Below are 17,089 nucleotides of genomic sequence, written 5' to 3'. Positions count from 1 at the left end.
TTTCTCCCTCCCTCCTTCCCTTCCATCCATTTGTCCTTCCTTTCTTAACTCTTTCCTTTCTTCCCTCTCATCTTTTTTCTCTTTCATTTCCTTTTGTCTTTTCTTCCATCTCTTTCCTCCCTCTCTTCCTTCTCCCTCCCTCTTTTTCCTTCCATTATTTCATCCTTCCTTCCCTCTTTCCTTTCTCCTTCCCTCTCTCCTTTTTTCTCCTTCCTTCCTTCCATCCATCCTTCCATCCATCCCTTCTGTCTTTCCCTCTCTCCATTCCTTTTTGTCCTTCCTTCCTCCCTTTTGTCTTCCTTCCTTCCTTCCTTCCTTCCTTCCATTACTTCCCTCACTCTTCCTCCCTCCCTCCTTCCCTTCCATCCTTTTGTTTTTCCTTCCCTCTTTCTTTTCTCCTTCCGTTTTACCCTTTTTCCCTTCATTCCCTCCTTCCGTTTTGTCTTTCCTTCCATTTCTTTCCTCCCTCCCTCCCGTTTTCCCACCCTCTTTCTCCTTCCATCCTTCCCTTCCTTCCCTCTTTCCTTTCTCCTTCCCTCTCAACCTTTTTCTCCTTCCCTCCCTCCCTCCCCCCTTTCCTTTTGTCTTTCCTTCTCTTTACTCCTTTCCTTCCCTCCTTCTTTCTCCTTCCATCCTTCCCTCCCTCCCTCCCTTCCTTCCTTCCTTCCTTTCTTCCCTCTTTCCTTTCTCCTTCCCTCTCAACCTTTTTCTCCATCCCTCCCTCCCTCCCACCCTTCCTTCCCTTTTGTCTTTCCTTCCATCTCTTTCCTCCCTTCCTTCCTCCTTCCCTCCCTCTTTCTCCTTCCATCCTTCTCTTCCTCCCTTTCACCCTTCCCTCTCTCTTTTTTTCTCCTTCCTTCCTTCCTTCCTTCCTTCCTTCCCTCCCTCCCTCCCTCCCTCCCTTTTGTCTTTGCTTCCGGGAGGCACTTAAAGCCAAGGAAACTGTTTCGTGACACGCCTCCAGGCTTTGAAGCCCTTGTTTCTTTTTCTTTTAATCTGCTTGACCTTCGCAGACTCTGCGATTCACTCCTGTTTTTCCAAATCTGTCCTCTTCTATCTTCATTAAGGATCCCAGGTGTTAGCTTCTCTGGAGAGCTATCACCGCTTGGCTCTGAAACATTCTCATGAGAATGTGTACTTTCACTTTCCAAGCCTTCCAAGCCTGCAGGAGTTTCTTCTACACTGACCTCAGAATCAACATTTTCATTAGCATCAGAAAATACATTTTCAGTAGCATCAGTAGCATCAGGAAATACAATCAGAGAATCAGGTTCAGGTTCACACCCAGGCTGAACCCCAACACCATCCATCCATCACCGGGCAGCCAGTCCTCTTAGCAGGGAGTGCTAGCATTCGGCCCCCAAGTTAGAAAGTTTGCTTTCCAAAGAAAGGTGGCTCTACCATTGTATGGCTAAGCAGTTGTTCCTTTGAATTAAGAAGTTTTCAACATCTTCTCAAATGGCCACACACACTTCTCATCCCCCTGGAAATGATTATCCGTGGGAATTGTTGGGGGACGTTTCGGTATCTGCTGTGCAAGAACCTCAAGTGCTCTTTGCTGAAGTCACTGTGTTTCCCATTCTCTCCCCAGAGCCAAGAGCAGTGGTTCATGCGCGCTTTGTGCCTCTGCCACACTGTTCAGGTCCAGGAAAGCGACAAAGTTGACGCCGGGAAATCAGATGTGTCATGCAAATATGTTGCAGCTTCGCCGGATGAAATAGCTTTGCTTCAAGGAGCTCAAAGGTAAGAATGACCTCAAGTTAGATCATCTCAAAAGGTTTTGCAAGATTTATCGAAACATAAGAACTAAGTTTCCTGATAGAAAAGGATTGAGTCTAAACTTTCTCTCCTGACTCAATAATAGTAATAATAATAATAATAATAATAGTAATAATAATAATAATAAACCTTTATTTGTACCCCGCTACCATCTCCTGAAGGACTCGGTGCAGCTTACAAGAGGCCGAGCCCAAATACAATAATAAAAACAACAGCAACAACAACAACAACAAAATAACTCAAAAACAAAGCAATAACATTAACCACACACAATGATGCAATGATGCAATTGTCACTTCTAAGTCCCAACAAAAGGAATAATGTGTGTTTGAAGGCATTCATGGCCATAATCACTGATTTTCTGTGAGTTTTCCGGGCTGTGTGGCCATGTTCTAGAAGCACTCTCTCCTGACATTTTGCCCAAGGTGGACAATTTCAACAGAAAGGAGGAAATCATGAAAATGAACAAAAAAAAAACTCTAAAATCACAACAGCAAAACAACAGAGAGGAAACAATCAGGAACATCTAATCACCTCTCAACAAAAGATTGCCCCAGGCACTATTAGGCCACACCAAACAACTGTCAGGCCATTATATGCTAATCAAGGTGGTCGGTTGAAACATTCACACCTAGGTCCAACAGACAAGAGTCCTTTGTCCCACCCTGGTCATTCCACAGATATATAAACCCTTTTTCCTAGTTCCAACAGACCTCACTACCTCTGAGGATGCTTGCCATAGATGCAGGTGAAACGTCAGGAGAGAATGCCTCTAGAACATGGCCATATAGCCCCCCAAAAAACTACAACAACCCAGTGATTCTGGCCATGAAAGTCTTCGACTATACATTGGTTTTGTCTCTGTTAAGATGCATCTGAATTTTTCAACAGCCGGGTATTTCTCCCCTGAACAGGAGTATCTTTTAATTTTTTTAAAGATATTTTGGATGTTGATGGTCTCAGCATTTTTAAAAAGAGACTTTTAGATCCCCTCCGCATGAGTTGCAACTGCAGCATAATTGCGATCCATCCGTATGTGCAGCGAAACTAAATTTCAGGTGGCAAGACAGCTGCTGAAAGTTATGTTGAGATTTTTCCAGTGCTTCCTAAATGCTCCTCGCAGTCATTTCGCTGAAGCAAAATGCACACTTAAGCAAAAAGGAACATACATGTAGACAGTTTGCTTCAGCATAAGAGATGAAAGGTGAAAGAAATATAATATAATATAATATCGATAATATTATAATGTAATACAATATGATACTACTAATAATACAATATTATAATTATTTTATATTACATGTAATATTACTAATAATATTACAATATAATGGTATAGTACAATATAGTAATATATAATACTGATATTGTACTATGCTAATTGTTGCAACCCAGAGCATGAAACTGGACCCTCAGACAACCATCCACCACACTTGACTTCAGGAAAACAATCCTTTTTTATTGATGAAAGATGAATACGAAATAGCGGAAAAATGCAAAGGTAAAAAGTCACAGTAAAAATCAGCAACATGAAATGTCCATAAACAAGATCATAAAACCCACAGCAAAACTGCTGAATCCTGGAACCTGTTAGCAATCCACTAACCGTACTTGGAACAACTAGAAAACCTCCGAGGAACAAAGCCACTTGAATCAGGAGACCTGCAAAAGCTTGCACATGAATCTGGAACAATGCCTGGTCTGAAGATGCATTCAGGCCAGGCATACTTAAGGCCGAGAAATCTATTGCGAGACACACCTGAAGTTTTTGTTTGCATTTATCCCAATCTCGCTGACCTACGGAAATGTTGTGCTTCTCCCCGGCTCTGACAAATCTGCCCCTGTCTATCCTCATTAGGCAGACCAGGTGTCAGATTCTCCGGAGAACTAAGGCTGGGAGGAAAAGGGAGTGAAACTTCTCCACTCGGCCCGGAATGCATGTTCCCATGGGAATTTTGACTTTCACTTTCCAAGGCTGTAGGATTTTCACTACTCAAACCATCATCATCTAAATTGGCCTCAGAATTCACATTGACATCTACATTGGCATCAGGGAATACAATCAGAGAATCAGGTTCACACACAGGCTGAACCCCAACACTAATAATATAATAGTGTTTATATATATATATATATAATATTATAATGTAATACAAAATAATACTAATCATAATACAATATTATATTTTATATTACATGTAATATTACTAATAATATTACAATATAATGGTATAGTACAATATAGTAATATATAATACTGATATTGTACTATGCTAATAATATAATATATTGTATATACATATTATTTTTATAATATTATAATGTAATACAATATAATACTAATAATAATACAATATTACAATTATATATTGTATATTACATGTAATATTACTAATAATATTACAATATGATGGTATAGTACAATATAGTAATATATAATACTGATATTGTACTATTCGCTTGGCTGAGCGAAGGAAGATCGATGCTTTTGAGCTGTGTTGTTGGAGGAAAGTTCTGAGAGTGCCTTGGACTGCGAGAAGATCCAACCAGTCCATCCTCCAGGAAATAAAGCCCGACTGCTCACTGGAGGGAAAGATACTAGAGACAAAGTTGAAGTACTTTGGTCACATCATGAGGAGACAGCAAAGCCTAGAGAAGACAATGATGCTGGGGAAAGTGGAAGGCAAAAGGAAGAGGGGCCGACCAAGGACAAGATGGATGGATGGCATCCTTGAAGTGACTGGACTGACCTTGAGGGAGCTGGGGGTGGTAACGGCCGACAGGGAGCTCTGGCGTGGGCTGGTCCATGAGGTCACAAAGAGTCGGAGACGACTGAACGAATGAACAACAACAACTATTCCAATATAATCTAGTGTGTGTACTGTGCCGTCGTGCCTGAGGGCTATAACTCTTAGAGAAAGAGGTATGGACGTGACATATTTCCCCCAGGGGATTGCTTCTTGCCCTCCTTTAGGAAACTGGAACTCCCAAGGACCAAAACACTGTAGATAACACAAAATAGGTTTTATTGTTCACAAAGAGTTATCCCTTTAAGGCAATAATCTGGAAGTTTCAAAGGGATAAAGGAAAATATACATTACAGTCTCTGGTTGTCTTGGGTCCAAGGAGATTTCGCAGCTGAGAAGCTTTTTCTGTTCCCTCTTTTCTCAATGGCTGTGAATATCGGAATAATCACAACCCCAATTCCAATGGCCTATATTTGAAGGCACAAAGCATTCCTCTGGTGCCAAAGAACTGGTTTGAAGGCACTTGAGACTTCTCAACGTCATCCAGGTTGATCTGAACATGAAGCATAAGTCTCAAGGGTAAGAACCTCAGAATTGGTGCTGAGAGGTAACTTAATCAAGGGCTTTAGAGCCAAGTCCCTTTCTCATGTTCATCTGATAGAAAGTTTGATGGTGGAATGAAAAAGGAAAAGCTCTGCCCTCATCCAGGAAGAGGTGGAGCCAAGCAGTTGAGCTGATGAAGCAATATAACTGGTGCAAAGAACATTGATTGACAGTTATAAATAATCAATCCAACTATACGTTTACAGGGTAAAAAGGCAAAATCAGGCATGATATAAAAATTCAAATCTTGCAACTTACAGTTCTACATATAGGTGGTGCAACTCGCGCCGTCACATGTACATATATCTTGTAAGCCGCTCTGAGTCCCCTTCGGGGTGAGAAGGGTGGCATATAAATGTCATAAATAAATAAATACCGAAACGAGGAGAATACAGATGATGGAACTGTATCTGGCTGTGTTTCAGGTCTTTAGAACAAGCGACAGAAAAAACTAAATTTTCCACAAATTACACAAATTCTCCCTTTTGTGCAATTACTCATTTGGCAGGGAGAAAAGCAAAATCTCCCCCACAATTGTAATACATACATAGCCCTTCCCATTGTGTGGTTATTTTATTCCTTTTCCCTTTTTTGGGTTTCTTTTATTTATTTTAATTTAAAGCGTGTGTGCGTGCGTGTTGTTTTTTTTTTCAACGCCATTCTGTCCTTTTTGTTTATTGACAGGTATGGTTTCACTTTTCTAGGACAAGAAAACAACTTCATGAAGTTACAGAATTCAAACAAGCAAATTGAAAGGTAGGCGGGGTTGCCGTTTGGCTTTCCGGTATTGCAAAAGGAAGCCAAAACTATTCAGGAAAATAGGAATATAGTGTTAATTTTGTCTGTGTGTACTATCAGGATGCTTGCTTCACCTTTATTCTTGCTTCCAAAAGGGAAGCGGCAGCCAAGTTGGACTGTGATCTGTATGAAAGTGATGGTGGTGGGGGTGATGATGATGATGATGATGACCCAACTTACCTATCCAATAGGCTTGGGTAACCACGGAAAAATTTGGTTCTAAACTCGTTTTGTTTTTAGGGGGCCCTTGCATTTCGTTTTTTTAATAATTCCGAAATTTTCCTTGTAAAAAATTCGAAATATACTAAATTTCATATAATTACGAATTGATTCGTTAATGGCGGACGCGATTGCGTAATATGCTAAAAAAAACCTCCAAATGGGACAGGAGGAACTTCTGAATTTTCCCTCTCCCTCTGTTGTTGACTGTTGGTGTGATAAAACAACCAACAACTATAAAACTTGCACCAGACATGCGGAAATAATTACGAAATAATAACGAAATAATTACAAAATAATAACGAAATAATTACAAAATAATTACGAAATAATTACAAAATAATTACGAAATAAATTGAAAAAAATGTTTCGAATGTAATTTACTCCTCACACTATTCCTGCATGGCTCAATATTGGATCGTAAACTAATTTAAATACGAATTAATAACGAATTACGAAATTAATGAACGAAACCGCCCAAGCCTAATATCCGAACGTGTCTCCCCTTACTAACCATCAAGGACTCTAAGATCGTCTGGGGAGGCCCTGCTCTCGGTCCCGCCTTGATCTCGGGGACAAGAGACAGGGCCTTCTCAGTGGTGGCCCCTCGGCTATGGAACACCCTCCCTAGGGAGATTAGATCTGCTTCCTCCCTCTTCACGTTTCGGAGGCAAGTTAAAACATGGCTGTTCGAGCAAGCGTTTACAAATGCAGAGTAGCTAATATAGGAAATCGAACGATTTCACAATGGAACTGGACAATGCTTGAGAATAATGAGATGCTAATGATGTTGTTTTTATTGCTTTTGTGGTCTTTTATATTGTTTAATGTTTTAATCTGTATTATGTTTTTATATGTACTGGTTTGTTGGAAACCGCCTTGAGCTGCCAATTGGCTGAGAAAGGCGGTATACAAATACAGTAAATCAATAATAATAATAATAATTATTATTATTATTATTATTATTATTTGGGGAGACAAATTAGGAAGGTTGAGAAACACTGACGCTTCTTAATGATGGAATATGACATATTGTGCACATAGATTCCAAGCAAGAGAGGCTATTCCTAGCTTTTGGTATATTTCTGTTGGGTTTTGAACAAACACCAGCTGTTAACCATGGTGTCATTGGGGGCAATGCATCTGTTCTGGGTTTTAGTCTGAACTTTAAAGGACCTGTTCAATATCCCATCCCTCTAGATAGGCTCAACATCTTGGACCCTGCTCTCGGTCCTGCCTTCATCTCAAGTACGTTTGGCGGGAACGAGAGACAGGGCCTTCTCGGTGGTGGCCCCTCGGCTATGGAACACCCTCCCTAGGGAGATTAGATCTGCTCCCTCCGTCTTAACGTTTCGGAGGCAAGTTAAAACATGGCTGTTTGATCAAGCATTTACAAATGCAGAGTAGCTAATATAGGAAATCGAACGATTTCACAATGGAACTGGACAATGCTTGGGAATAATGAGACGCTAATGATGTTGTTATTATTGCTTTTGTGGTGTTTTATATTGTTTAATGTTTTAATCTGTATTATGTTTTTATATGTACTGGTTTGTTGGAAACCGCCTTGAGTTGCTGATTGGCTGAGAAAGGCGGTATACAAATACAGTAAATTATTAATAATAATAATAATAATAATTGTTATTGTTATTGTTGTTGTTATTATTTATTTATTTATTTATTTATTTACCTTACTTATATACCACTGTTCTCAGCCCGAAGGCGACTCACAGCGGTTCACAACAAATACAAACAGCAAAAATTCAGTGCTACAGTATATAAACAGTTAACAACCTAACACATTACACAATTAATAAACAGTCACTACAATACCCATTCACTGTCATCTCGTCATCAAAAACATGTTCCAGATTCGTCATCCATTGTTCCATTCCAGTGTTCATTAACCAATCATTGCACTAATTATTCAAACGCCTGCTCAAACAGCCAGGTCTTCACTTTTTTGCGGAATACCATTAGAGATGGTGCTAGTCCGTAGGAAGGGCGTTCCACAGCCGAGGAGCCACCACCGAGAAGGCCCTATCTCTCGTCCCCGCCAGCCGAGCTTGAGAAGCAGGCGGGATCGAGAGCAGGGTCTCCCCAGAAGATCTCAAAGTCCTGGTGGGTTCATAGGCAGAGATGCGGTCGGATATATTTGGGGAGATATAAATCAACATCTATTATATGGAGGCTGTTTTCATGTTCTGTTTATACAACTTTTTGATTTGCATATTAGGCATATACAATAATTTGGAAAAGTCGGAATTCGTAAGAAAGTCGGAATTTTTTGTAAATTGGACGCCATTTCCGAAGCGTTTGCATGGCCCATGCCAAATATTTTAGAATCGAAACTGACCCTATACTTTTTTGTTTTAATTATGTATATCTGGGAAGGCTCCCAAAGTTAGTTTCATATTCAGTGCCAGGAAGCAAAGCAAAAATGTCCGGTGTTGGCAGCAGCTTTGAGATGGAGGAATATGGTGTGCTGTCATTCTGCATCCTCCCCAGCAACACTCTTCTAAATGTTGTTTTTTTCCTCCTCTTGTCTGCAAAGTTACGAGCTGCTACACGTTCTCGATTTTGATTGTGTCCGTCGGCGAATGAGCGTTCTGGTGAAGTCAAACGATGGTCAGTTCCAACTCTTTCCCTTTTTTGAACAGTACATTCAGCAATTGTTTCTTCACCTCTTCCCAAACCCTGATATCTCAAATCTGCACATTGCATTTTAGGAAAGCTGTACCTCTTCTGCAAAGGAGCAGATTCAGCTGTTTTCCCGAGGGTCCCAGAGGCCGAAGCACAGAAGACCAAAATACACGTGGAGCGTAACGCGCTGGTAAGAGCTTTGGGTGAACCTTATCGGAAATATCAAAAATTAACTGGACATTTTTAATTACAAAAATTTGAGTCAACTTTACAAAGGCGATCTCTCGTTGGCCAAGTAGGATAGTCTTCCAGGATCAGTATTCTTGTGGCTGTGGAGCCCTATTCTTGACCTGCATCTTCTCCCACAGTGAGCGCATTGGTTTCCAGGTGGAAGGCGGTCTCGGTCGGGGTTGGCTTGATGCGCCTTCCTCCTGGCACATTTCTCTCTTTCACCCTCCATTCGTGCCTTTTCAAATTCTATAGCACTGCTGGTCACAGCTGACCTCCAGCTGGAGCGCTCAAGGGCCAGAGCTTCCCACTTCTCAGTGTCTATGCCAGAGTTTTAAAGGTTGGCTTTGAGCCGGTCTTTCAATCTCTTTTCCTGTCCACCATCTTTTCATTTTCCGTTCTTGAGTTCGAAGTAGAGCAACTGCTTTGGGAGACGGTGGTCAGGCATCCGGCCAATGTGGCCGGTCCAGCAGAATTGATGGCGGAGGACCATCACTTCAATGCTGGTGGTTTTTTCTTCTTCCAGCATGCTGATGTTTGTCCGCTTGTCTTCCCAAGAATTTGCAGGATTTTCTGGATAATCTGACAGTTAGACAAGGACAATGATGGCTAGACAATATGGAATGAATGTATGGACTCTGAGATGGTGAACGCTGAATATTGACTGGTTTTATTGATTTTTATTGATTTTGTTGTATAAAGTGACGGTTTAATTGTTATAATTGCTGTATACATGTTTTATCCACTGTTTATGTTTATGGTGGCATCGAATTGTGCCTTTTGTAAGCTGCTCTGAGTCCCCCCTCGGGGGTTGAGAAGGGCGGGGTAGAAATGCGTGAAATAAATAAATAAATAAAATAATAAGCTGCACTGAGTCCCTTGGGGAGATGGTAGCGGGGTACAAATAAAGTGTTGTTGTTATTATTATTATTATTATTATTATTATTATTAAGACAGCCCGTGTAATCTGCTGCCTAATTTCCTGGAAGTGGTAATCCCCCCCCCCTCTGCAAAGAGGTGATCAGAGTGGAGAGAAAGCATACGCTGCTGTCGTGTGACAGGAGAGTAGAGGGAGATTTATTGTTTATTTCTCTGATATTAACTGGTATAGTGGAGGCCAATTGTTATATGTAATCTATGGTAACTGCCACCAACATGAGATATGAGGTATTACTGTGAGATATGGCAATACAGATGCAGAATGGATGGAGATGAGACTGTCTCCAACAAAAGATAACTGGTTTATTGAGTACAAAGCGTGTGGTTACAAGTTGTAACTTAATTTGTAGAACTTTGAATAATACTTGGTTAGTTAAACATTTCACTCTTCCAGGTTACACAGTATCTCACTGAGGTGAAGCTCTTATTACTAAACAATGTTTCAGTACAGGAATATCTTCCCTATTTGATCTTTCCTTGATCAAATAAATTAACAAGTTTATCCTTTAGCCTTTCCCTTGACTAAAGAAATCTGGCTATGTTTCTCCTTTCAGCCTCCTTAGACTGAAAAACCTCCAGTAGCTATTCAGGCTTCCCAAAGCCACAATTCTTTGCTTCACACTTCACTCTCCCACTCTACTCTTCACTTCCACTCTTTTACTCCTCTCAGATACAAAATCAACTAACTGACTCTCCAACTGTCTGTTTTCAAAACTCTCTCCACTTGGCTCCTCCCACTCCTCCTTCTGCCAGCTTGCCTTGGTCTCCATGGTAACGCTGACTGAGGATCTCTGAAATAGGCTGCTCTAGTGTTATTGTAGCTAACCCAAACACATATATATACAGTTTAAAACATGCAAAGTATTAATAACTTCTGCACACCCCCCAAAAAATGTTTACCTCTTTTAAGTGAAAGAATGTTGCTTTAGACATTGGAAGTGGTCTACCAAACTTGAGGGATTACACTTGCTTGCTTCCAGGATGGCTATCGGACACTCTGTGTGGCTTTCAAGGAAATTTCCCCTTCCCACTTTGTGCAAATCAGTAACCGGATTAAGGAAGCGACGATGGCGCTGCAGGACCGGGAAGCAAAAATGGCCAAGGTGTTTGACGAGATCGAGACGGACATGCATTTGATGGGGTCCACGGCTGTGGAGGACAAGTAAGCAAAGCCACATAAAGCCGCACAGCGCAATTCCCAATTCTGACATGGAATGATAATACAAACCCAACATTTGGAAAATAATAGAATTTTTGAGATAGAAATAACTGTCTTTGCTCTCCCTCCCATTGTAAAATAATAACACAATTTAACAAAAATGGAAAACAAATCCATTCCTGCTTTGAAAGTGTTATTTCCTGTTTAATTGTGCGGTACTTACTTTGAAAGTCGTTGTTCTACTCCAGAAACTTTGTTTTTGTGGCTGCCACAAACTACGTTGAATTGGTTGAGACTCAATGAGATAGCAGTGTTTCTCAACCTTCCAAATGCCACGACCCCTTAATACATTTACTCATGTTGTGGTGACCCCCAACGATAACATTATTTTTGTTGCAACTTCATAACTGTGATTTTGCTACTGTTATGAATCGTCATGTAAATATCTGATATGCTAATGGGTTGGGGGGATTTGTTTTGGTCATTTGGCAGATGTAGTTCCTGGGATTTATAGTTATGTACAATCAAACGTAAACTAAACATCTGATATGCAGGATGTATTTCCATTCGCTGGACCAAATTTGGCACAAATACCCAATATGCCCAAATTTGAATAGTGGTGGGGTTGCCGGGGGGGGGGGGGGGGTTGCGGGGGGAAGGGGTTGGGGTTGATTCATTTTGTCATTTGGAAGTTGTAGTTGCTGGGATTTATAGTTCACCTACAATCAAAGAGCATTCTGAACTCCAGCAATGACGGAATTGAACCAAATTTGGCACACAAAACTACCATGGCCAACAGAAAACACGAGAAGGGTTTGCTGGGTATTGACCTTGAGTTTGGAGTTGTAGTTCATCTACATCCAGAGAACACTGTGGACTCAAACAATGATGGAGCTGGACCAAACTCTACACGAATACTCATCATGCCCAAATGTGAACACTGGTGGAGTTTGGGGAAAATAGACCTTGACATTTGTGAGTTGTAGTTGCTGGGATTTATAGTTCACCTACACTCAAAGAGCATTCTGAACCCCACCAAGAATTGAATTGGATCAAACTTCCCACACAGAAACCCGTAACCAACAGAAAATACTGTGTTTTCTGATGGTCTTTGGCGACCCCTCTGGCACTCTCTGGAGACCCCCGCAGAGGTCCCAACCCCCAGGTTGAGAACTACTGAACTATAGCAAAATGTGCTGTAAAATGTGCTGCAAAAACAAAGTTTTAGCAGTTTAATAAACCTTTTCCTTGTGTTTATGATAGAACCAATTAGGAAATGATGTTTATAACCCAGGAACAAAAATGGTGCCACATAGTGAATAAGCAAATGTATCTGTGTTGATTGGATTTAAGATTTGTCTACCTTTAAGCAAAGAGACCAAAGACAGGAAGCTTTTGGTTGCCTAAATGCTTTGGCTTGACCAGTAAAGCTATATCTGTCCCTAGGCTCCAAGACATGGCGGCCGAAACCATTGAGGCCTTGCACAAGGCGGGCATGAAGATCTGGGTGCTGACGGGGGACAAACTGGAGACTGCCCAGGCCACCTGTTACGCCTGCAGGCTCTTCCAAACCAGCACCGAATTGCTGCAGCTGACAACCAAAATGGTGGGGGAGGATGACCGCAAAGAGGACCGCCTCCACGAGCTGCTGGTGGATTACCACAAAAAGCTGGTGGTCGACATGCCTCATGGCAAGAGGTAAGTGGGATTGTGACTGGGAGTCAGCTGCATTAAGATCACTACTGACCCAAAGTCATGAGTTCGAAGCCAGCCAGGGTCGGAGTGATCTTCCGACCAATTTGTATAGCTTGCTGTCGAACTTTGCAGCCTAAAAGACAGTTGCATCTTTCAAATAGGAAATTTAGGTACCACGTAAGCGGGGAGGCTAATTTAACTAATTTACGACTCCATAAAAATCTCCAGCAAGCATGCAAAGAATGAGGAAGTACTGCATCAGTGTCACAAATGGACGGTGAAGCAATAGCTCCCCTGGTGGCCAGAAGCTGGAATGTTAAATAACCTTTGAGTGTCTGTCTATATATGTTGTGTGTCTATGGCACTGAATGTTTGCCATGTATATGTATATTTGTGTGTGTATGTGTATATATGTGTGTATATATATGCATGTGTGTCTATATGTGTATATTTTTGTGTGTTTGTGCATATATATATGAATATGTGCATGTGTATATGTATATGAGTGTTGTAGTTGCTAGTTCACCTACAACCAAAGAGCATTCTGAACCCCACCAATAATAGAATTGAACCAATCATGGCACACAGAACTCCCATGGCCAACAGAAAATACTGGAAAGGTTTGGTGGGCATTGACCTTGAGTTTTTGGAGTTGTAGTTCACCTACATCCAGAGAACACTGTGGACTCAAACAATTATGGATCTGGACCAAACTTGGCACGACTTCTCAATATGCCCAAACATGAACACTGGTGGAGTTTGGGGGAAATAGACCTTGGGATTTGGGAGTTGTTGCTGGGATTTATAGTTCACCTACAATCAAAGAGCATTCTGAACCCTTTCGATGATAGAATTGGGCCAAACTTCCCACATAGAACCTCCATAGCCAACAGAAAATACTGTCTAGATCCATTTCAGTCTGGTTTCAGGCCTGGTTATGGAACAGAGACAGCTTTGGTGGCTTTGGTGGGTTTTATGTTTGTGTGTGTGTGTGTGTCAAAGTCAGTGTAAACTCTCCCAGGAGGAAAACTGGAAATCACATCGCTGAAACTTTTGGATCATTTTGCCCACCAAGAAAACTCGCTATCCTTGTTGTTTCAGGAGATCTGGTTGAGAGAACTGCGTATTGCTTTTTATAGTGTTGCCTTCTATATTTTAGGACCTGGCTGCTCAGTCAAGAGTATGGCCTGGTCATTGATGGGGCCACCCTGTCCCTCATACTCAACCCTTCCCAAGACTCGCGCTCCGGCCACTACAAGAACATCTTCCTCCAGATATGCCTGAAATGCACAGCAGTCCTGTGTTGTCGAATGGCCCCTCTCCAAAAAGCCCAGGTGAGTAGCTCAGGCCTTCTTCTTTTTCTTTCAAGATGTGTGTCTTTGCATATGAGATGTGCAATTCCAGTGCCTACCATCTCATGATTGGGTATATTTATCGAGTCGGGAGCAAGCCAAACAGTTGTATTGCATTTTTGTTAACAAACAAACAAACAAAACACAAAGTTTGCAAGCTTGGTAGTTGATTAAATGTCCTTTGAGCAGTATCTGGCCACTTGGAGTGCTTCTGGTGTTACTATAAGAAGGTCCTCCATTGTGCATGTGGCAGGGCTCAGGTTGCATTGCAGCAGGTGGTCAGTGGTTTCCTCTTCTCCACACTCGCATGTTTGTTAGGTCCAAATACACCTAATTTGAGAAAAAATATATACTTCTAAAGATTTTCAACTCTAAGAGGCTCCCACCGAGTGTTGTCTTCCTGTCTGTATCAAAACCTGGAAAAGTTTTTTCCCAGTTCTCCAAATAATCATAGAGTTGGAAGAGATCTTGTGGTCCAGCCAGTTCAACCTCATTCTGCCAAGGAGGAAAATTGCATTCAAAGCACCCCTGACAGAGAGCCATCCAGCCTCTGTTTAAAAGCCTCCAAAGAAGGAACCTCCACCACACTTTGAGGCAGAGAGTTCCACTGATGAACAGTTCTCACAGTTAGGAAGTTCTTTCCAGGCAATAGTTGGGGGAAATTGTGTGTTTAAAGATGGTTATCACATCATGTGGAAGGCAAAAGGAAGAGGGGCCGACCAAGGACAAGATGGATGGATGGCATCCTTGAAGTGACTGGACTGACCTTGAGGGAGCTGGGGGTGGTGACGGCCGACAGGGAGCTCTGGCGTGGGCTGGTCGATGAGGTCACGAAGAGTCGGAGACAACTGAACGAATGAACATCACATCATGTCTCGGTTTTGTCTTCTCCACAGTGGCCATAAGTCTATCAATGATTCTTCCTACCGCCGGCATGACTGCTTGATTGCATGGAGCGCCCTTACCTTCCCATTACCTTCCTGCTGGAGCGGTACCCATTGATCTACTCACATTGGCATGTTTTCGAACTGCTAGGTTGACAGAAGCTGGGGCTGCCAGCGGAAGCTCATGCCGCTCCCCGGATTCGAACCTGCAACCTTTCGGTCAACAAGCCCAGCAGCTCAGGACTTTAACCCACTGTGCCACTGGGGGCTCCATGCCTGGTATAAAGTGACACTATGACCTGGATCTGGGCACTAAACTCCTGTCGAAGAAGCTCTAGCGTTACCTTGGCTTTGGGAGCTGTTGTGGCACACACTTGCTTACTTATTTATCGTGTCAGGAGCAAACCAAACAGTTGTATTGCATTTTTAACAAACAGACAAACAAAGCACAACGTTTGCAAGTTTGAGAGTTGATTCGATGTCCTTTGACCAGTATCTGGCCACTTGGAGTGCCTCTGGTGTTACTATAAAAAGGTCCTCCATTGTTCATGTGGCAGGGCTCAGGTTGCATTGCAGCTGATGGTCTGTGGTTTGCTCTTCTCCGCACTCGTATGTTGTGGATTCCACTTTGTGGCCCCATTTCTTAAGGTTGGCTCTGCATCTCGTGGTGCCAGAGCGCAGTCTGTTCAGCGCCTTCCAAGTTACCCAGTTTCTGTGTGCCCAGGGGGAGTCTCTCATTTGGTATCAACCGTTGATTGAGGCTCTGGGTTTGAGCCTGCCACTTTTGGACTCTCGCTTGCTGAGGTGTTCCAGCGAGTGTCTCTGTAGATCTTAGAAAACTATTTCTTGATTTAAGTCGTTGACGTGCTGGCTGATACCCAAACAGGGGATGAGCTGGAGATGTCACTGCCTTGGTCCTTTCACTATTGGCTGCTACTTCCCGGCAAATGTCAGGTGGATGACTGGGTTAAGCATCTTAAAAATCTTCAGGGCTCTTTAAAATCTAAATACCCTTAACTAATTGTCCTGGTAAAAACTCCATTGTAATTCATGCAATAACTTCACAGTGGTCTTCAAATTAGTGGCTTTTTTGGCCTTAGTGGAGTCATTGTATTTGTATTTGTTATAATAATAACAATCATTATTATTATTGAGCCCACAGCAGACACTCTGCTGGCTGTTGTATTGGATCACACATTGGACACTTCCAAAGTGTCTAGGATATTATTATTATTATTATTATTATTATTATTATTATTATTATTTACACCCTGCCTTTTCCCCCATGTAGACTAGGATGACTTCTTCCATCTGTCTATCTATATGTCTATCTGTCTATCTGTCTATCTATCTATCTATCTATCTATCTATCTATCTATCTATCATCATCATCATTATCTTTATTTACACCCTGCCTTCCCTATATGAGGATATTATTATTATTATTATTATTATTATTATTATTATTATTATGGAGCCCTCGGTGGCGCAGTGGGTTAAACCCCTGTGCCAGCAGGACTGAAGACCGACAGGTCGCAGGTTCGAATCCAGGGAGAGGCGGATGAGCTCCCTCTATCACCTCCAGCTCGTCATGCGGGGACAAGAGAGAAGCCTCCCACAAGGATGGTAAAACGTCAAAATCATCCTGGCGTCCCCTAGGCAATGTCCTTGCAGACGGCCAATTCTCTCACACCAGAAGCAACTTGCAATTTCTCAAGTTGCTCCTGACACGACAAAAAAAATAATCATCAAAATTACATAAAAGAAGGAGAAAAAAAACATTCTAATAAAACATTCCAATAACTTTCCTACCACCTTGTGTCCAGAATGGTGAATTGTACGGTTTGATTTATCAATAAAAACTGCAAAAAAAGAGAGAATATTAAGGCTCTGAACTCCTTTTTGGCTCCTCCCTTGGCAACAAATGTTCAACTTAGATCCTGTTCAACATCTTTATTACTGACTTAGATGAAGGGCTAGAAGGCAGGATCATCAAGTTTGCAGATGACACCAAATTGGGAGGGAGAGCCAATACTCCAGAGG

At 41.8% G+C, this 17,089-nt stretch overlaps 1 protein-coding gene across 5 annotated transcripts in view; it reads left to right on the top strand.

Annotated features, from left to right (window-relative positions):
• Positions 1-17,089, top strand: part of ATP11C (ATPase phospholipid transporting 11C) — a 188,636-nt gene that overhangs the window by 114,837 nt on the left and 56,710 nt on the right. For all 5 annotated transcript variants that reach the window (XM_067471661.1, XM_067471660.1, XM_067471663.1 and 2 more), the window contains exons 14-20: positions 1,592-1,743; positions 5,814-5,885; positions 8,701-8,774; positions 8,876-8,979; positions 10,937-11,118; positions 12,562-12,813; positions 13,970-14,144. In XM_067471661.1, coding sequence (XP_067327762.1) covers positions 1,592-1,743; positions 5,814-5,885; positions 8,701-8,774; positions 8,876-8,979; positions 10,937-11,118; positions 12,562-12,813; positions 13,970-14,144 — 1,011 coding nt within the window. The remainder of the gene's footprint in view (positions 1-1,591; positions 1,744-5,813; positions 5,886-8,700; positions 8,775-8,875; positions 8,980-10,936; positions 11,119-12,561; positions 12,814-13,969; positions 14,145-17,089) is intronic.

Source organism: Anolis sagrei, chromosome 10 (assembly GCF_037176765.1).
Source record: "Anolis sagrei isolate rAnoSag1 chromosome 10, rAnoSag1.mat, whole genome shotgun sequence".
Classification (NCBI taxonomy): Eukaryota; Metazoa; Chordata; class Lepidosauria; order Squamata; family Dactyloidae; genus Anolis; species Anolis sagrei.
Note: the sequence above shows the minus strand (reverse complement) of the source record. Positions and strands in the feature narration are given on the sequence as shown.